Below are 12638 nucleotides of genomic sequence, written 5' to 3' on the forward strand. Positions count from 1 at the left end.
GTTTCAAAGCTCTGTCAAATGAAGTTTCTGATCACGGTTGCAATGGATTTTCTTTGTTCTCATCCTGTTACTTCACAGCTGTTCTGTGAATCAAACCTCCTGATGCAGGTGACATGAGTAATGCAAGTAGACCGAAATCATAACACAAAAAAATGGCCATGGCTTCTAACAACGTTTATCATTTATTTCAAAGATGTCCATGTAAAATGATGTCAAAAACATCAGAGGCAGGCATACACATGTAAATGATGAAGGCACGTGAACTGATGGGTGTATGGGGGGTTGTCGAGGAAGGGAAGAGTCCCTCTTTTCTGTCTCCTGTCCACTTCCCACAAATACAGTAAAGGGATCTCAGGGATCACATGACCGTTCATGCTGTTTTCATGCATTCCGTTTCTGTCTGTATGTGGATGCAGGACACGGGAGAGAGGCCAATCCTGTCAGCAGTGTCTTCCCCCTTTCAAAACACGTCCCACAGACACACTGGTTTGCTCTGATCTTCTCCCAAATAAAAAAGGAATCGGATGAAGAGGCAGACATCAAGCGACTTCAGTTTTCTTCAATACAGGCCTAGCATGGATGGTTTGATCAGGGGGTGGAGGAGGCTGCTTCAACTGAAAAACATTGTTTAGAGACAATAACCATGCACGTGAACAAAGCACGATTAGCAGTAATTGTCCAGTTTTCATATCAATTCCACCAAAAGGCACTTCACTACCCCCTTGAATAAACCACTGCAATGTAAAATGAGTGAAATAAAAAAGTTTCCACTCAAAACATTGGTCACACACAAATACAAAACATGTCAAGTGAATTTCATAAACTATTGAGGAAGAGGAGGGGGGATATTGCTCATTGCTTTTTTATATATTTACAATCAGTGAAAGTACTACACAGCCTCAGCCGAATCTACAACAAAGGTGATGATCAGTAGTCATAATATTCTGTCCAGTCAAAAACACACTTGTTTGGACAAAATAAATCATAGTGTGGATTTGGAGGAGTCGGAAATGAGCATCTACTATGGGAAGATGGAAACTTTAAGCACAATGGTGAAGGGCGTGATGGTAACCAAAAAAACAAAGTGTGACAAAGCAGTGCAAATCACGCTGTTTCAGAAGGTAATCTGATATAAAACCCACCCTCATTTCTACCACTTTCACTAACACCGAGATATTGTTCTTTACATCCAATCACTAATCGGACTGTGTGTGTAAATTTAAAAACATTAGTATATCTAGCAATCAAAGTGTAGGCAAAAGTGAGAGGGAACAGATTGGAATTAATGTTGCTGAGACAATTTCAAGGGACCTGGACATAAGGCACGTTTTTCCAATTTTGACCCACAACTACTTCAACACAATCCATTCAGAAATCTCCTACCACTCAGTTTTGAAGTGAAAATTAAAATTAGGTGTAAAGTTTCGCTCCAAGTGAGAAGAAACTGGAACAGACTGAACCGAGCCACTTGCACCAGCAGACAAAGCAACTTGGCAAGCAGCTGTGATAATGAAAATAAAATGTACAATAGCAATTTAGAAAAAAACAAACAAAAAACAGTACACAAATAAAACAGACTCTGAACTACCATAAACATCTCTTAATAGAATAAAAATATATTTTACCTCTTGTACAAATTAAAAATTTATTTCAAATAAATTAAGTCACCTTCATAGATCGTCATAGCTGTAATAATATATCAATGTAACAATATATTCCTTCGGGAAAATGACGCCAAGGCAATGTCTGATTGGTTTACGATAAATGGACACTGAGGTCGTACACAGCCTGTCAGACAGGAGGTGAGATCGAGAGACTCTCTTATATTCTTCATGAATTGGGGTAGTTACCACAGAATCTGGCCTATCGTCAAAGCTGTAACTGGCATCCTGAGTTTGTGTTTCAGGACGAGTGGAGTATTTGCGTGTGACTGGCAATACTCTGGAAGTGAGGGAAACATTTTTTGTTTGGGCTGGTGTTGATCTAGAGCTCCATCCCCTCCGTCGAGAACAGAGAGCAACTGGCCATTGGTGACGACAACATTCTTGATCATCACGGGCATTTCGCTGAGGCGCTAGTGACAGTGCAAAGCCCCAGCTTGCCCAAAAGGTGGCAGCATTGAGTAACAGAAGGGTTTGGCAGCATCTACACCAGTGGCCAGGTGACTGGTTCTCTCCAGATGTGAAAAATTTGTCTTCAGTCATCCGAACGTTTTCTGATTGTGATCAAAGCTGCTGAACAACACAGTCACACTGAGAGCTAGAGCGGCGTACAGATGTCTTCACACACTTCCTCGTTGTTCTTTAGACAGTAGTATTCACATTCTCACAAATGAATTCAAGAGTGAGGGAGAGATGCAGAGAGACAGGGAGAAATCGATGGATGAGTAGCAAAGTAAAGTACATTAGGAAGAGCGGGGACAGAGAGGTGGCGTTCCTCAGACAAGCTCAGACGAGCAACTCTAGTGGGCTCTAATGACTTCACTGCTGGTTGCTAGGTGCCAGAGGCCCTGCGTAAGCAGTCTAACAGATTTTGGTCCCCTTGGGGCCATGATTCATGTGCCCGCTCCAGAAGAGTCAGCCAGCTATCCTCTTTATATGTATCTGCAGGAGGAGAGCAGAGCATCAATATGTGTGATTGGATAAAAACAGGGAGGCAGCAGGCATTTGGAACGAGTGGCATTTATCATGTGATTGGACAGGAGATTGGCTTACTTCACTGAGGATGGCCCACACAGCCGAGTCTTTGAGAACTGAAAGTCGCAGTGCCATGATGGGGTTGAAGGAAGGATCTACAGCCCCTTCTGCCACGCCCTTCTCAAAATGACCTGTGTGTTTAAGCATAGGAAGTATTATAGATTGGTAGGGAAGTGAAACATGAAGTGACTCACTAACAGAATATGAACTTCATTGTAACATCACTTTTCAGCACATGGCTTTCATCGGGGTTTATTCAAGGAAATCACGTCTACAAGGCACATATCACAAAAAAGCTAAGGAACAAAAAGCTAATAATAAGAAAAAAAAAAATCAGGAAAAGCAGAAGAATTACGAGGTTTCAGACACACACACACACACACACACACAAACACACACAAACACACACAAACAGAACACTGTGAGACTGTCAAAGTCACTTACCAATCCTGTAAAAGCGGTCCTCAGTTCGCTTGTACTTGTCTTTGGTCTGTAGTCCAGTTTCCTGACACGTGAACAGAGATGGGCCGCAATGTGAAACACGAGAAAACAAATGAAAGACTTCAATCTGTTCATTTGAGCAGCACTTAAACAGATGTCAGTGTCTGTGACTATACTGAAAGTGTGAATCACAATGTCAGAATGTATCGCCTCAGGCAGAGCAAACGATTCAGTCACACTCACATTCCTGTCGATAATCAATATGCTCCGTCCCTAAGAGCAACCACTCAGTGTAATCTAATCAAAATCGTTTGCACATCACACCACAGAGGGGTGACAGAATGTGTGTGTGTGTGTGTGTAGGGGGGGGGGGTTCCCCTACCGAGACAGGCAGTATTTCCACTGTGGTGTTCTCAATCTTGTCCCCTGGGTGCTCCTGGTTTCCACTCCGAAACAAGAACCTGCCAAATAAACCAAGCATTCATTGTGATGTTTACATCCATGGATGAGCATTCTTGCCCTTTGTTAGCTGCCACGCAGATGCACACAGTCCAGTCCAGATACACACAGTCACCTAACGTCCCAAGTCCCTGACGGACGTTAGGTGAGTTAAGTAAGTTATGTCCATGAAATGAAAAATTGGGTATGCAGAAGTATGTATGCCCCTTGTGTAATCAGGGCTTAACTGTCAGTAGGATATAGTTGATCAACATTTCAAAGCGTATGCTTCTCAGATCTCATATTCAGGTCATAGCTACAGGTTTTGAACATTACAAATTCCAGTATTTCTGCCTTTTTAGCCAATCTCAGTAGATTCCAGAGCAACTGGAGGATGATTTGAATTCACAAAGCATAGTGTGGAATATGAGCCTCACTTGTGGCTTTAGTGTTCAAGGTTGGCAAGATTCGAAGAAACACGTGACTCCCTTACTTTAATCTGAAACAAAAGGTGTTTTCTTTCAAGTCTGTTTGTGGACTGTATTTACTTGTGTTAAATGTTGAACAACCAGGAAGAAGGAGATAACAGAAGAATGCAAGCCAGAGGCAGTGAGAGATCAGGAAAGAATGCTGCACCTCTCGATCAACTGCTGATGAGATGTTGTCTAATCAGCGCAGCAAAAGAGTCTGAGCTGGTGTAATTGGTGTCGTTGAAAAGCATACAAAACACTTCAGAGACAGACAGTGGAACACTAGATGGCCCTTTTCCCACTCGCTGCCTCTTAGTTGCTGAGTGACTGACAGTCTCACTTGTCTCTCTGTCCTAACATTATCTTTACAAGAGCAGTGGAATGCATTCATCATCATAAAATTAATCTCCACATGACCAAACATTAGCATCCTTTTCAGGTCGGCTCTGATCCAAGCCGTCAGTCTCGCTATCAGCTCTCTTTATATTCTCTGCCTTGCTGCCTTTCTACCTCGGCTCCACAGAGAGTAGGAGGCCGGCCGGAGAATGCTTATTTTAGAGCACTCTCATTAGCGCACCCTGATCCCTGGAGACACGCATGCACGCACACACGCACACGCATGCATGCACACACAGAAACTAAACTGAATCACTGAAGGGCATCGGGCAGAAAGAATTGAAAAGGCAGATTTTTGCATGTACCTGTATGAGAAAATGTCATGATAATGACATATATGTTGGCCTTTGCTTCACATGATGAGAGGCACACAAACACATACCTCTCAATGCTAACAGGTCTGTCAAATTTGAAGAGGACGTAGTCTCCCGCAGTAGGGGTGATGGCCCAGAAGAAGTCCTCTCCCAGGTACGTCTTCTCCAGTGTGTGACCCTGATACACCTGTGTGACACAATGCACATGTTTTGTTACACCTTGATGACTGATTTTAAAGTTGGGGGATAGGAATTAATTACTGTCTTTATAGTTATTCTTATTCACTAGACTACATATAGTATACAGAGGAGAGCAGTATAATATATATAGAAAAGTGAACATCCAGAAATAATATATTTTATGGACACAATACCTTCATTGAAGTGGAAACCTCAGCCGGGGGGTTGACATGCATCTTGTGGAGCAGTGGCTTCAGGAAGTCCTTGTCCTACAGGACACAGACAGAGGGAAAGCCAAGATTCCAACACAGGAAGCAGCCTCTACTGTTGCAGCAAATAGATGACTATGAGGTCGTGAGACTCACTGTGAGTTTTTGGATCTTTCCAGCAAGAGAAGAATGGAGTCCCACGTGTTGAAACAGGGAGGGTCTGAACCGCACACGGAGGCTGGACTTCTGCCGCTCGCAGTGTTTCTTTAAAAAAGGACAAGGGGAGAATGAGGAGACCCACTCCCCTCACAGTGACACTAATATCTATGCAGTAATCACAGTGCATACCGCATCTTTCTCAGGATTGCAGACTTTGACCCAGAGAATGTGGTCCAGCAGCCAGTCGATGGGCTTCTCCTTGTAGAACATGAAGATGAACTCAACAATGAGGTTTAGGTCTGGAGCCTGGAACATTTTTCCTGAGGGAAAGAGAGAATAATTCATTGATCCTACACAGAAGCATTCGGCATTCATTAACAACCACTTATTTGCAATGGGATGATTAAACCATTAATCTGAACAAAAACAAAACAAGAAAAAAAACTGTCGCCGTCTCAATTGAACAGAAAAATGCACCTAAATGCCTTTCCCTGCCAAATAATATTACTTTTCAATGACCCAATTTCTACAGTGATCAATGTAATTTCCATCTTTTCTTAACTGGCTGCAGATCTGCCCACAGTGCAATTGACTGTTCATCATAAACCCTGCAGAAAGTGAATGCCTTGCCAAGTTAAGAGTTAAAATAATGAGTTAATAACCACTTTAAGGAGGCCACTTAGCCAAGAGTGCCATTGTTTGGCTGTGCTATCAGCTGACAATGCAGATCCCCTGGTGGATGGCGAGTATTGATCACATGCTTAATGGATCGTACCGATGAAGCCCAGCTGAGAGAATTCCAGGATCATCCAGTCCTCCGACGAGAGCTGCAGGGCAAAGTTCTTCATAGTGGCAAAGTAGTTGGGCTTGGCCACAATGTCATCCTCCAGCTGAAGGAACAGAAGCACAGAAAGAGCAAAACGTAAGGCAAAAGAAACCCACATAAGGAGTCGGGTTTATTCCTAATGGAGAGGAGAGGAAGCAGGAGGGACACTCTTCTATGTTCCTACATGGGCAACGCTCCGAACCGAGCTAAGAAAACACTTCTCAGATGCTTGACTAATCTAGACTAGCAGTAGATGTTAGAGGCAATACCTCTTCCCTCCAGGTGAGAGCGGAGAGTGGAAATGACACGCCCCATGCATAAGACAGAAAGATGGGAGATTAACAACACAGTGGAACTAAAGCATGAATGTCTGGAGTTAGCACTTCAAATCTGCTGAGAGTAAACATTTATGTAAACATTCCCAAATTGGACGCCTAGTTTAGCCAAGAAGACAGATAAGAGCTGAACAAGTCTAAGAGGATTAGGCTCAGAATAAGTGAAACTGGCTCCGGTTGGAAAAAAAACACTGACTCTGATGAATGACTGCAACAGCACGCATTTGCTTTAATTTAGTATGAAAAGCTCCAAACTAAAAGCAAACCAGCGTTACTGAGGAAAAAGCCATACTTAAAATGCTCTCCAACAAGTTGCTGTGTGAACTTTTCTTTTTCCCAGGGACATACCTGGACATAATAAACCCCTTTGCTCACAGCATACATCATGAGGAAGGAATAGTCCAGATTCTGCTTGGTCCGCCATCTAAACAAAGCAGAGACCATCATTAGACAACACATAAGAAAATTACAAACACATGAAAAGAAAAAAGTGAATTCATCTTACTGTATTTAAAGGTAGACTCTGGGATATTTTGCGTGCAAAAGGCACACTGCTTCCCATGCAAAAAGCAAAATCAGGTACTCGCCGGGTACACTGAATGCTACAGCAGCAGACTGTATTTGAATAATTTATAACCAGTGCTGTCACACGACTTGTTTGATCTGAATGATCTGCCCTTGTTCAAGTCTGAGTCATGGCCATTCACCGAGGACTGCAGGTGTTCATGATGCTTTCCACGGGGCAGGTGTGAGAGGTGGCACGCAGATACACACACGCAAACCCACCGACACAAACAGAAACAACCACACACACTCTTTTAACACTCAGGTGAACACACACCACAAATATGGGAAATGAATGCACGTGCACTTAAACTCAGCCAGGTGGTTGAGTGTTGCTGCAGCTTCAGCAGTGGTGAAACGTAGTAAAACCTTTTCTAAACCATTCACTTGGATGCATACACACACATCAAACACATGTCAAACAAATTTGTACCATGGACCATGTTGAGCAAGATACTAACTGCCCAGATTGCCATCAGAAGCATCTGTGCTCACAAACACCCACATACCAACGTAACACATAGTCCTCAGGGCCTAAAGGCTACTATCTGAGTACATACTGTAAGTTGTCGGCACAAACTGCACCATAAACAGATTTCTAATGAAGCCAGTTGTTAGATAGCTATAAAGAGAAGATAAGCACAGAGGATAATAAGAGGGAGCACAACAGAAGGAAAAGAGATAGAGGGTGCTGCTGCCGATGACCTTGATCTGACTTTGAGAAATGCCTGTGGAATACTAAGTACCTAGGCAGCCTACCTAAAAGCTCTCGCTCCCCCCTCTCCCCACGCCCCCCAGCCCCAGCCCCCCCACTCATCCTTCCTCATCACAGCTCTCCTGCATTTCATTTCTCTCAGGGCTGGCTTCTCCACGATTTCCATAATGATTTCTATCACATTTTGTCCTAATTAAATGTCAGAGCACCAAACTCACAGACAACACAGGTGTCATGGCCACAGTATGTGAATTGCTTACCTGACTCTCTCTTTGGAGTCTCCAAAAGTCTCTTTGAGGTTGGTGAGGTCAGGATAATAAGCAGCTGGTGGGGAGATCACCTCCAGCAAGCCTGAACTCAGCTCTGTAGAAAACCTGTACAAAAGGAGCTTATTGGTGACATCAACAGGTGTGACACACGCACGCACGAGCGTGCCTGCACACATACACACTTCTCTGGATAACTGTGTTTTCACTCCTTCACAATATCTCCACCGTTTTGTGCATCAGAAAATGTACTTACTCTTTCTCCAGGCCAGCAACCACGCTGTGAACGTAGTCCACATCAGTCTGCGGAGGTCAAACGGTGAGACACATGAGACACAGGCAGACCTTTCTGAATTCATCGTGCAGAAGCATTGAGCTATGAGTCATACTGTATGAATACCAGATCTCACCTCCCCAACAAAGACTATAATAACACAGTCAAGTTTCTCCTCTGGTGACAGCTTGTCTATTAGTGAACGCAGTGTCTCTGACAGATAAGACTTCACCTTCCGCTTCACTGTAGGGATCCCCATCACCATGGTAACTGTGAAGAAGACAGAGTGTGAGGGCGAGAAGTGTCGAAGGCTGCAGGGGTGGCCGTTTAATAAAGCTGATCCAAAACCAAATAACGTTTGCTGTTAGACAAGGACTAATTACATCAGCCTAAATCTGCGAGAACAGAAATTCATGGCCAAACTGACAGATGGCAGTGGGAGGGATGACTGATGGAGGTGGACTGGAGTGCATCTGCACCACCCTGCTGCACGTTGTTAAAGAAATGTGTCTTTTAACAACAATCATACACAATGTGGGTAAAGTAATCAATTCTGAAATATACTCCATTTGAGAGTCACTGATTCTACATCAGGCAGCTACAAATTTGGACTTTGGACAGAGGTGACACATGTTTCTTATAGCTGGCATTTGTTCAACAGCATTCATTATTCTGAGATCTGCAAAGTGCTGCAAAGTTTTTCCAACCACCTAAAGCAACCAAAGCCAACAGCAGGGAGGAAAAGAAAAAACTAGAAAGCAGAACTCACAGCTTTAGAGACGGTCTGGTCACGTACTGATTTATATGTTTTGTTTTGTTTTTCAGTTAATTGCTAAAAATGAATCTATAAAAACTTCAAAAAGTCACCAAAGCCAAATGTATGGCCTAACAAGAGAAAAACAGAGAGAAACAGCAAATCCTATATCTTGAGAAGCTGGAAAAAGCTGATATTTTTTACTTGATACATTACCAAACAATTAATCAACACTCTAAATTGTCAACAATTAATTTGGTCAGTCAACAAAGCGCTTAGTCATGTCAGCAAAACCCACCAATTGCAAATATGAAGCTAATAATCACCTCTGAGCTAAGAAAGGCCATGAGAAGTATTTTGCTGAGGACAGGCTGATGAAGTGAGACAACAGTAAGACAGGGAAACAGGAAAAGAGAGGCTATTGTCATCTCCTTATTGCTCCTATTGTATGAGGCCTTGAGCGGTTGCTGCTAAACAGTCGGCCTCTTCTTTAGTACGGAGAGATTCCCTGAAAAGTATACCAGAGGGAAAAAAACAAAAACAGACTCTTGCAGACATTAAAGCAGTTCATTTCACTCACTTGGAAACAAGGATCATGTTTACTCGGGAAAGACAGAGTGAGGGAATGAGAGACCAGAGAGAGTACAGCAAGCACACACTGGCGTGGCAGCAAATGTGAGGACGAACAAGTAGTCAGGCTGGAAATCTGACACTGGATCAGTGTTTTCCTCATGTTAAGGAAAAGAAGTCAGGACAGTCAGCATGAAATTGCCCATTAGCCTGTGTGCTCTCTTTTCCATGTTTAGGCTTCTCTTCCTCTGTATACAGAGTACTTGTCCTCTACTGAATTCAATCCTATGGTCACAATTTATAGAAGACAGTTCTCTATAGTGCTTTGCATAAAATGTAAAACGCTTGGCCAGAGAGGAAAGAAACAAGGTTAAGTGTTGTATAAATGGAAGTTACAAACAACTTGCCCTATGGGGACGGTAATGATTGTGAAGAAGATGGACCAGTGCTTCAGTGTGCGTGTGTTTGTCGGTACATTCTGAAAGGGGAAGCACGCTAACTGAGCTGATGTGAGGGCACCAGGGACAAAAACAGAGGCCCAAAACAAACTTGAGGTGCAGAATGCGTGAGCAACACACTGGACTTGAGAAAGGGTGCAATCCTCCAGAGTGATCTGAGCAGCGTGGAGAATCTGTCCCAGTTTTGCTTTGTGTTTCTCACACTGAGCTCCGTGTCGTATAGCGACACCCACCACCACCAAGAAAGTAGGTCGAGGATGAAAGGAGAACGTGGGAGGGAGGAAAAGAGACAGAGAGTGACAGAATAAGGGAGGGTGGCAGACAGTGAATGAGTGATAATGCATGCAAGTGCGGCGTGAGCAGGACCGACTCCAAGACTGTCCCTCCCCATGTCCCTTGATCAGCCTGCCCGCTTCACTCCGCCATCCTTTCATCTCCTTGCATAAGGAAAAAAAAGGGGGGAAAAAAGCAAAACAATCTACATTTCTGGCCATTCCTCTGTCACATCAGTGAAAAGAACTGACTTGACATGTCATGCACATCAACAGAGCTGTCTTGAGCTGTGTTTCTGATTCCACAAAAATTACGCTTTATGGTTTGCTTAAACAAACCATGTAAATGTTTTTATTTTCCCAATTTGGAACCATAGCTACACATTATTTAGGGTTCTATTCAGCGTCAAGGAGAGAACTGACATCACTGGATCATTGCCTGTCGTGGGAATAATCAAGCATATGTGCTCGGCCAAACAACACTGACTCTGACTTGAGGACCGGTCCGCTTGTTTTAAGTTTGTCAATTACGTGCTTTTGCCATTGTAACTAATAATGATTAGGCTTATTAAAAATAACTGTACAAATAAATGTGAAAATTGAAAAAATACAAAACATTTCTTGCATTTAGAGAGATCTTATTTATTATACTAGCATGAATTAAATATGGAAGATACAGAAAAAGTAGAATGAAAATTATAATGAAATATAAATAAAAACTGGGTTTTTATGCATATTTGTTGTCCTTGTTTGTTTTATCTTTACAGTAACATACAGAATGTTTGCATTATATATTACATTAACTAATTATTTTAATTTTTCACAACTGCTTCTATATCAAAGTAAGTACCGTCAATGTCTTCCTTGGGAAAAGAGGTGTTGCTGCTGGGGATGAGAGGCATCCTGGATAATTTGGGTGTTATATTTCAATGAGAAAAACTGAACCTTTTTTTTTTAAAAAAAAACTCTTCAGGTTTCAAGGTCTTACAAAGCCTGAGGGACACTTAGTGTGTGTGCTTTTAAACAAAGCTTGCCAGTGGAAAACCTAGAATCCACAATCTGAGTAGACCACCTATTAAAAATGCACTGGGTGGAAGCGAATACAATGTTTGTGAAAATGGTAACATCTGACACTCACACATTAAATGACATCTTGTTATTCAAGTGGTTTGCTCAACAAATTCAATCTGTAACACAAGGGGCCTTGTTAAAAAAAAAAACAAAAACAAAACATCAATAACCAGTCAGAGCCATCATAAATCCTACTCCCAATTATATGGATTGCATTATTCAACCATCCATGTATAGAGGGGACCTCTGCAGAAACAGTAATTCTACTCCTTGTCATATTTGTACTGTTCGCATGCAACACTGTTTCAACAGTGAAATTCGCAATACTCCATGAAAAAAATGTGATCAACGGAGCAAGCATCACAGCCTGTGAAGTGTGGGGTGAATAGGGAGGTCACTCATGTATGTCTGAACAAAAGATCTGATAATTATATTGCGGTGTCAACAACATGTAGGTCTGGTCATTGGCCTATGTGCACACATTTGCACATGAAATGCACCACGTGCAGTTTTGCCTTGCAAAGCTCAGTTGTTTTGACATGCGTTACTGCTTACAGCTGGAAGACAGAACCATGTCCAATTTTTTTTCTTCAGTATTGCATAGCAGTGATGCAGCCAGCCAATCAGAGCTCACACTGAAACAAAGCAGAGTGTTGCTTTCATTGTTTTAGTTCAATGGAAATTCAGTGATGGTTGAAAGCCTTGGCTTGTGTTTGGCAATGCAACAAAAAATGTCTGTGCGTAGGGTGAGGTTTGATATACAGGGTTCTAGCATAGGTCAGCCATGTGGGATGAAGAGAGGTCCTTGGAGTATAAGGTGATGGTGAGAGAGTGAGTGAGTGTAGTGCGTTTGAATGCATTAGCTCCAGAGTTGCCACTAAAGGCAATTAGCCTCAGATTAGATCTTGCTGATTAGATTGTGCTGATTAATGTACTGAGTTCACAACTTCTGCCATTCAGACTAATCAGCTGATTCAAAGGTTTCTATGCCACGTTGAACCCTGTGCTGGTAGCAAGAAATATAATATTGGTTCACCAGCAAAGAAAGAAGCAACAAAACATGGGAGTGTGAGGTTTACATTACTGTCAGCTGATAATGTTGCTGTTCGTGCCTCTTAAAACACAAGCAAAAATCCGGCAGTCCAATTAGCAGCAGTGAGTGGGAGTCGGGACATCAGCAAGGAGAGCTGTGGGATCTGGGGAGACGGTGTGAACCTGTAGGATGGTGTT

The 12638-nt window shown here is 42.6% G+C and overlaps 1 protein-coding gene across 1 annotated transcript in view; it reads right to left on the reverse strand.

Moving 5' to 3' along the window:
- Positions 1–159: 159 nt before the first annotated feature.
- The window catches only part of mgat4a (alpha-1,3-mannosyl-glycoprotein 4-beta-N-acetylglucosaminyltransferase A), a 28763-nt gene continuing 16284 nt past the window's right edge, over positions 160–12638 (reverse strand). The window contains exons 4-16 of the mRNA XM_076746440.1: positions 8420–8553; positions 8266–8312; positions 8004–8117; positions 6813–6888; positions 6079–6193; positions 5493–5623; positions 5301–5408; positions 5130–5204; positions 4824–4942; positions 3520–3598; positions 3141–3201; positions 2715–2827; positions 160–2603 (exon numbers count right to left, since the gene is read on the reverse strand). Of these exons, the coding sequence (XP_076602555.1) occupies positions 2577–2603; positions 2715–2827; positions 3141–3201; positions 3520–3598; positions 4824–4942; positions 5130–5204; positions 5301–5408; positions 5493–5623; positions 6079–6193; positions 6813–6888; positions 8004–8117; positions 8266–8312; positions 8420–8553 (1199 nt within the window). The 3' untranslated portion in view covers positions 160–2576. The remainder of the gene's footprint in view (positions 2604–2714; positions 2828–3140; positions 3202–3519; positions 3599–4823; positions 4943–5129; positions 5205–5300; positions 5409–5492; positions 5624–6078; positions 6194–6812; positions 6889–8003; positions 8118–8265; positions 8313–8419; positions 8554–12638) is intronic.

The sequence above is a fragment of the Chaetodon auriga genome, chromosome 13 (assembly GCF_051107435.1).
Source record: "Chaetodon auriga isolate fChaAug3 chromosome 13, fChaAug3.hap1, whole genome shotgun sequence".
In the NCBI taxonomy this organism is placed as follows: domain Eukaryota; kingdom Metazoa; phylum Chordata; class Actinopteri; order Chaetodontiformes; family Chaetodontidae; genus Chaetodon; species Chaetodon auriga.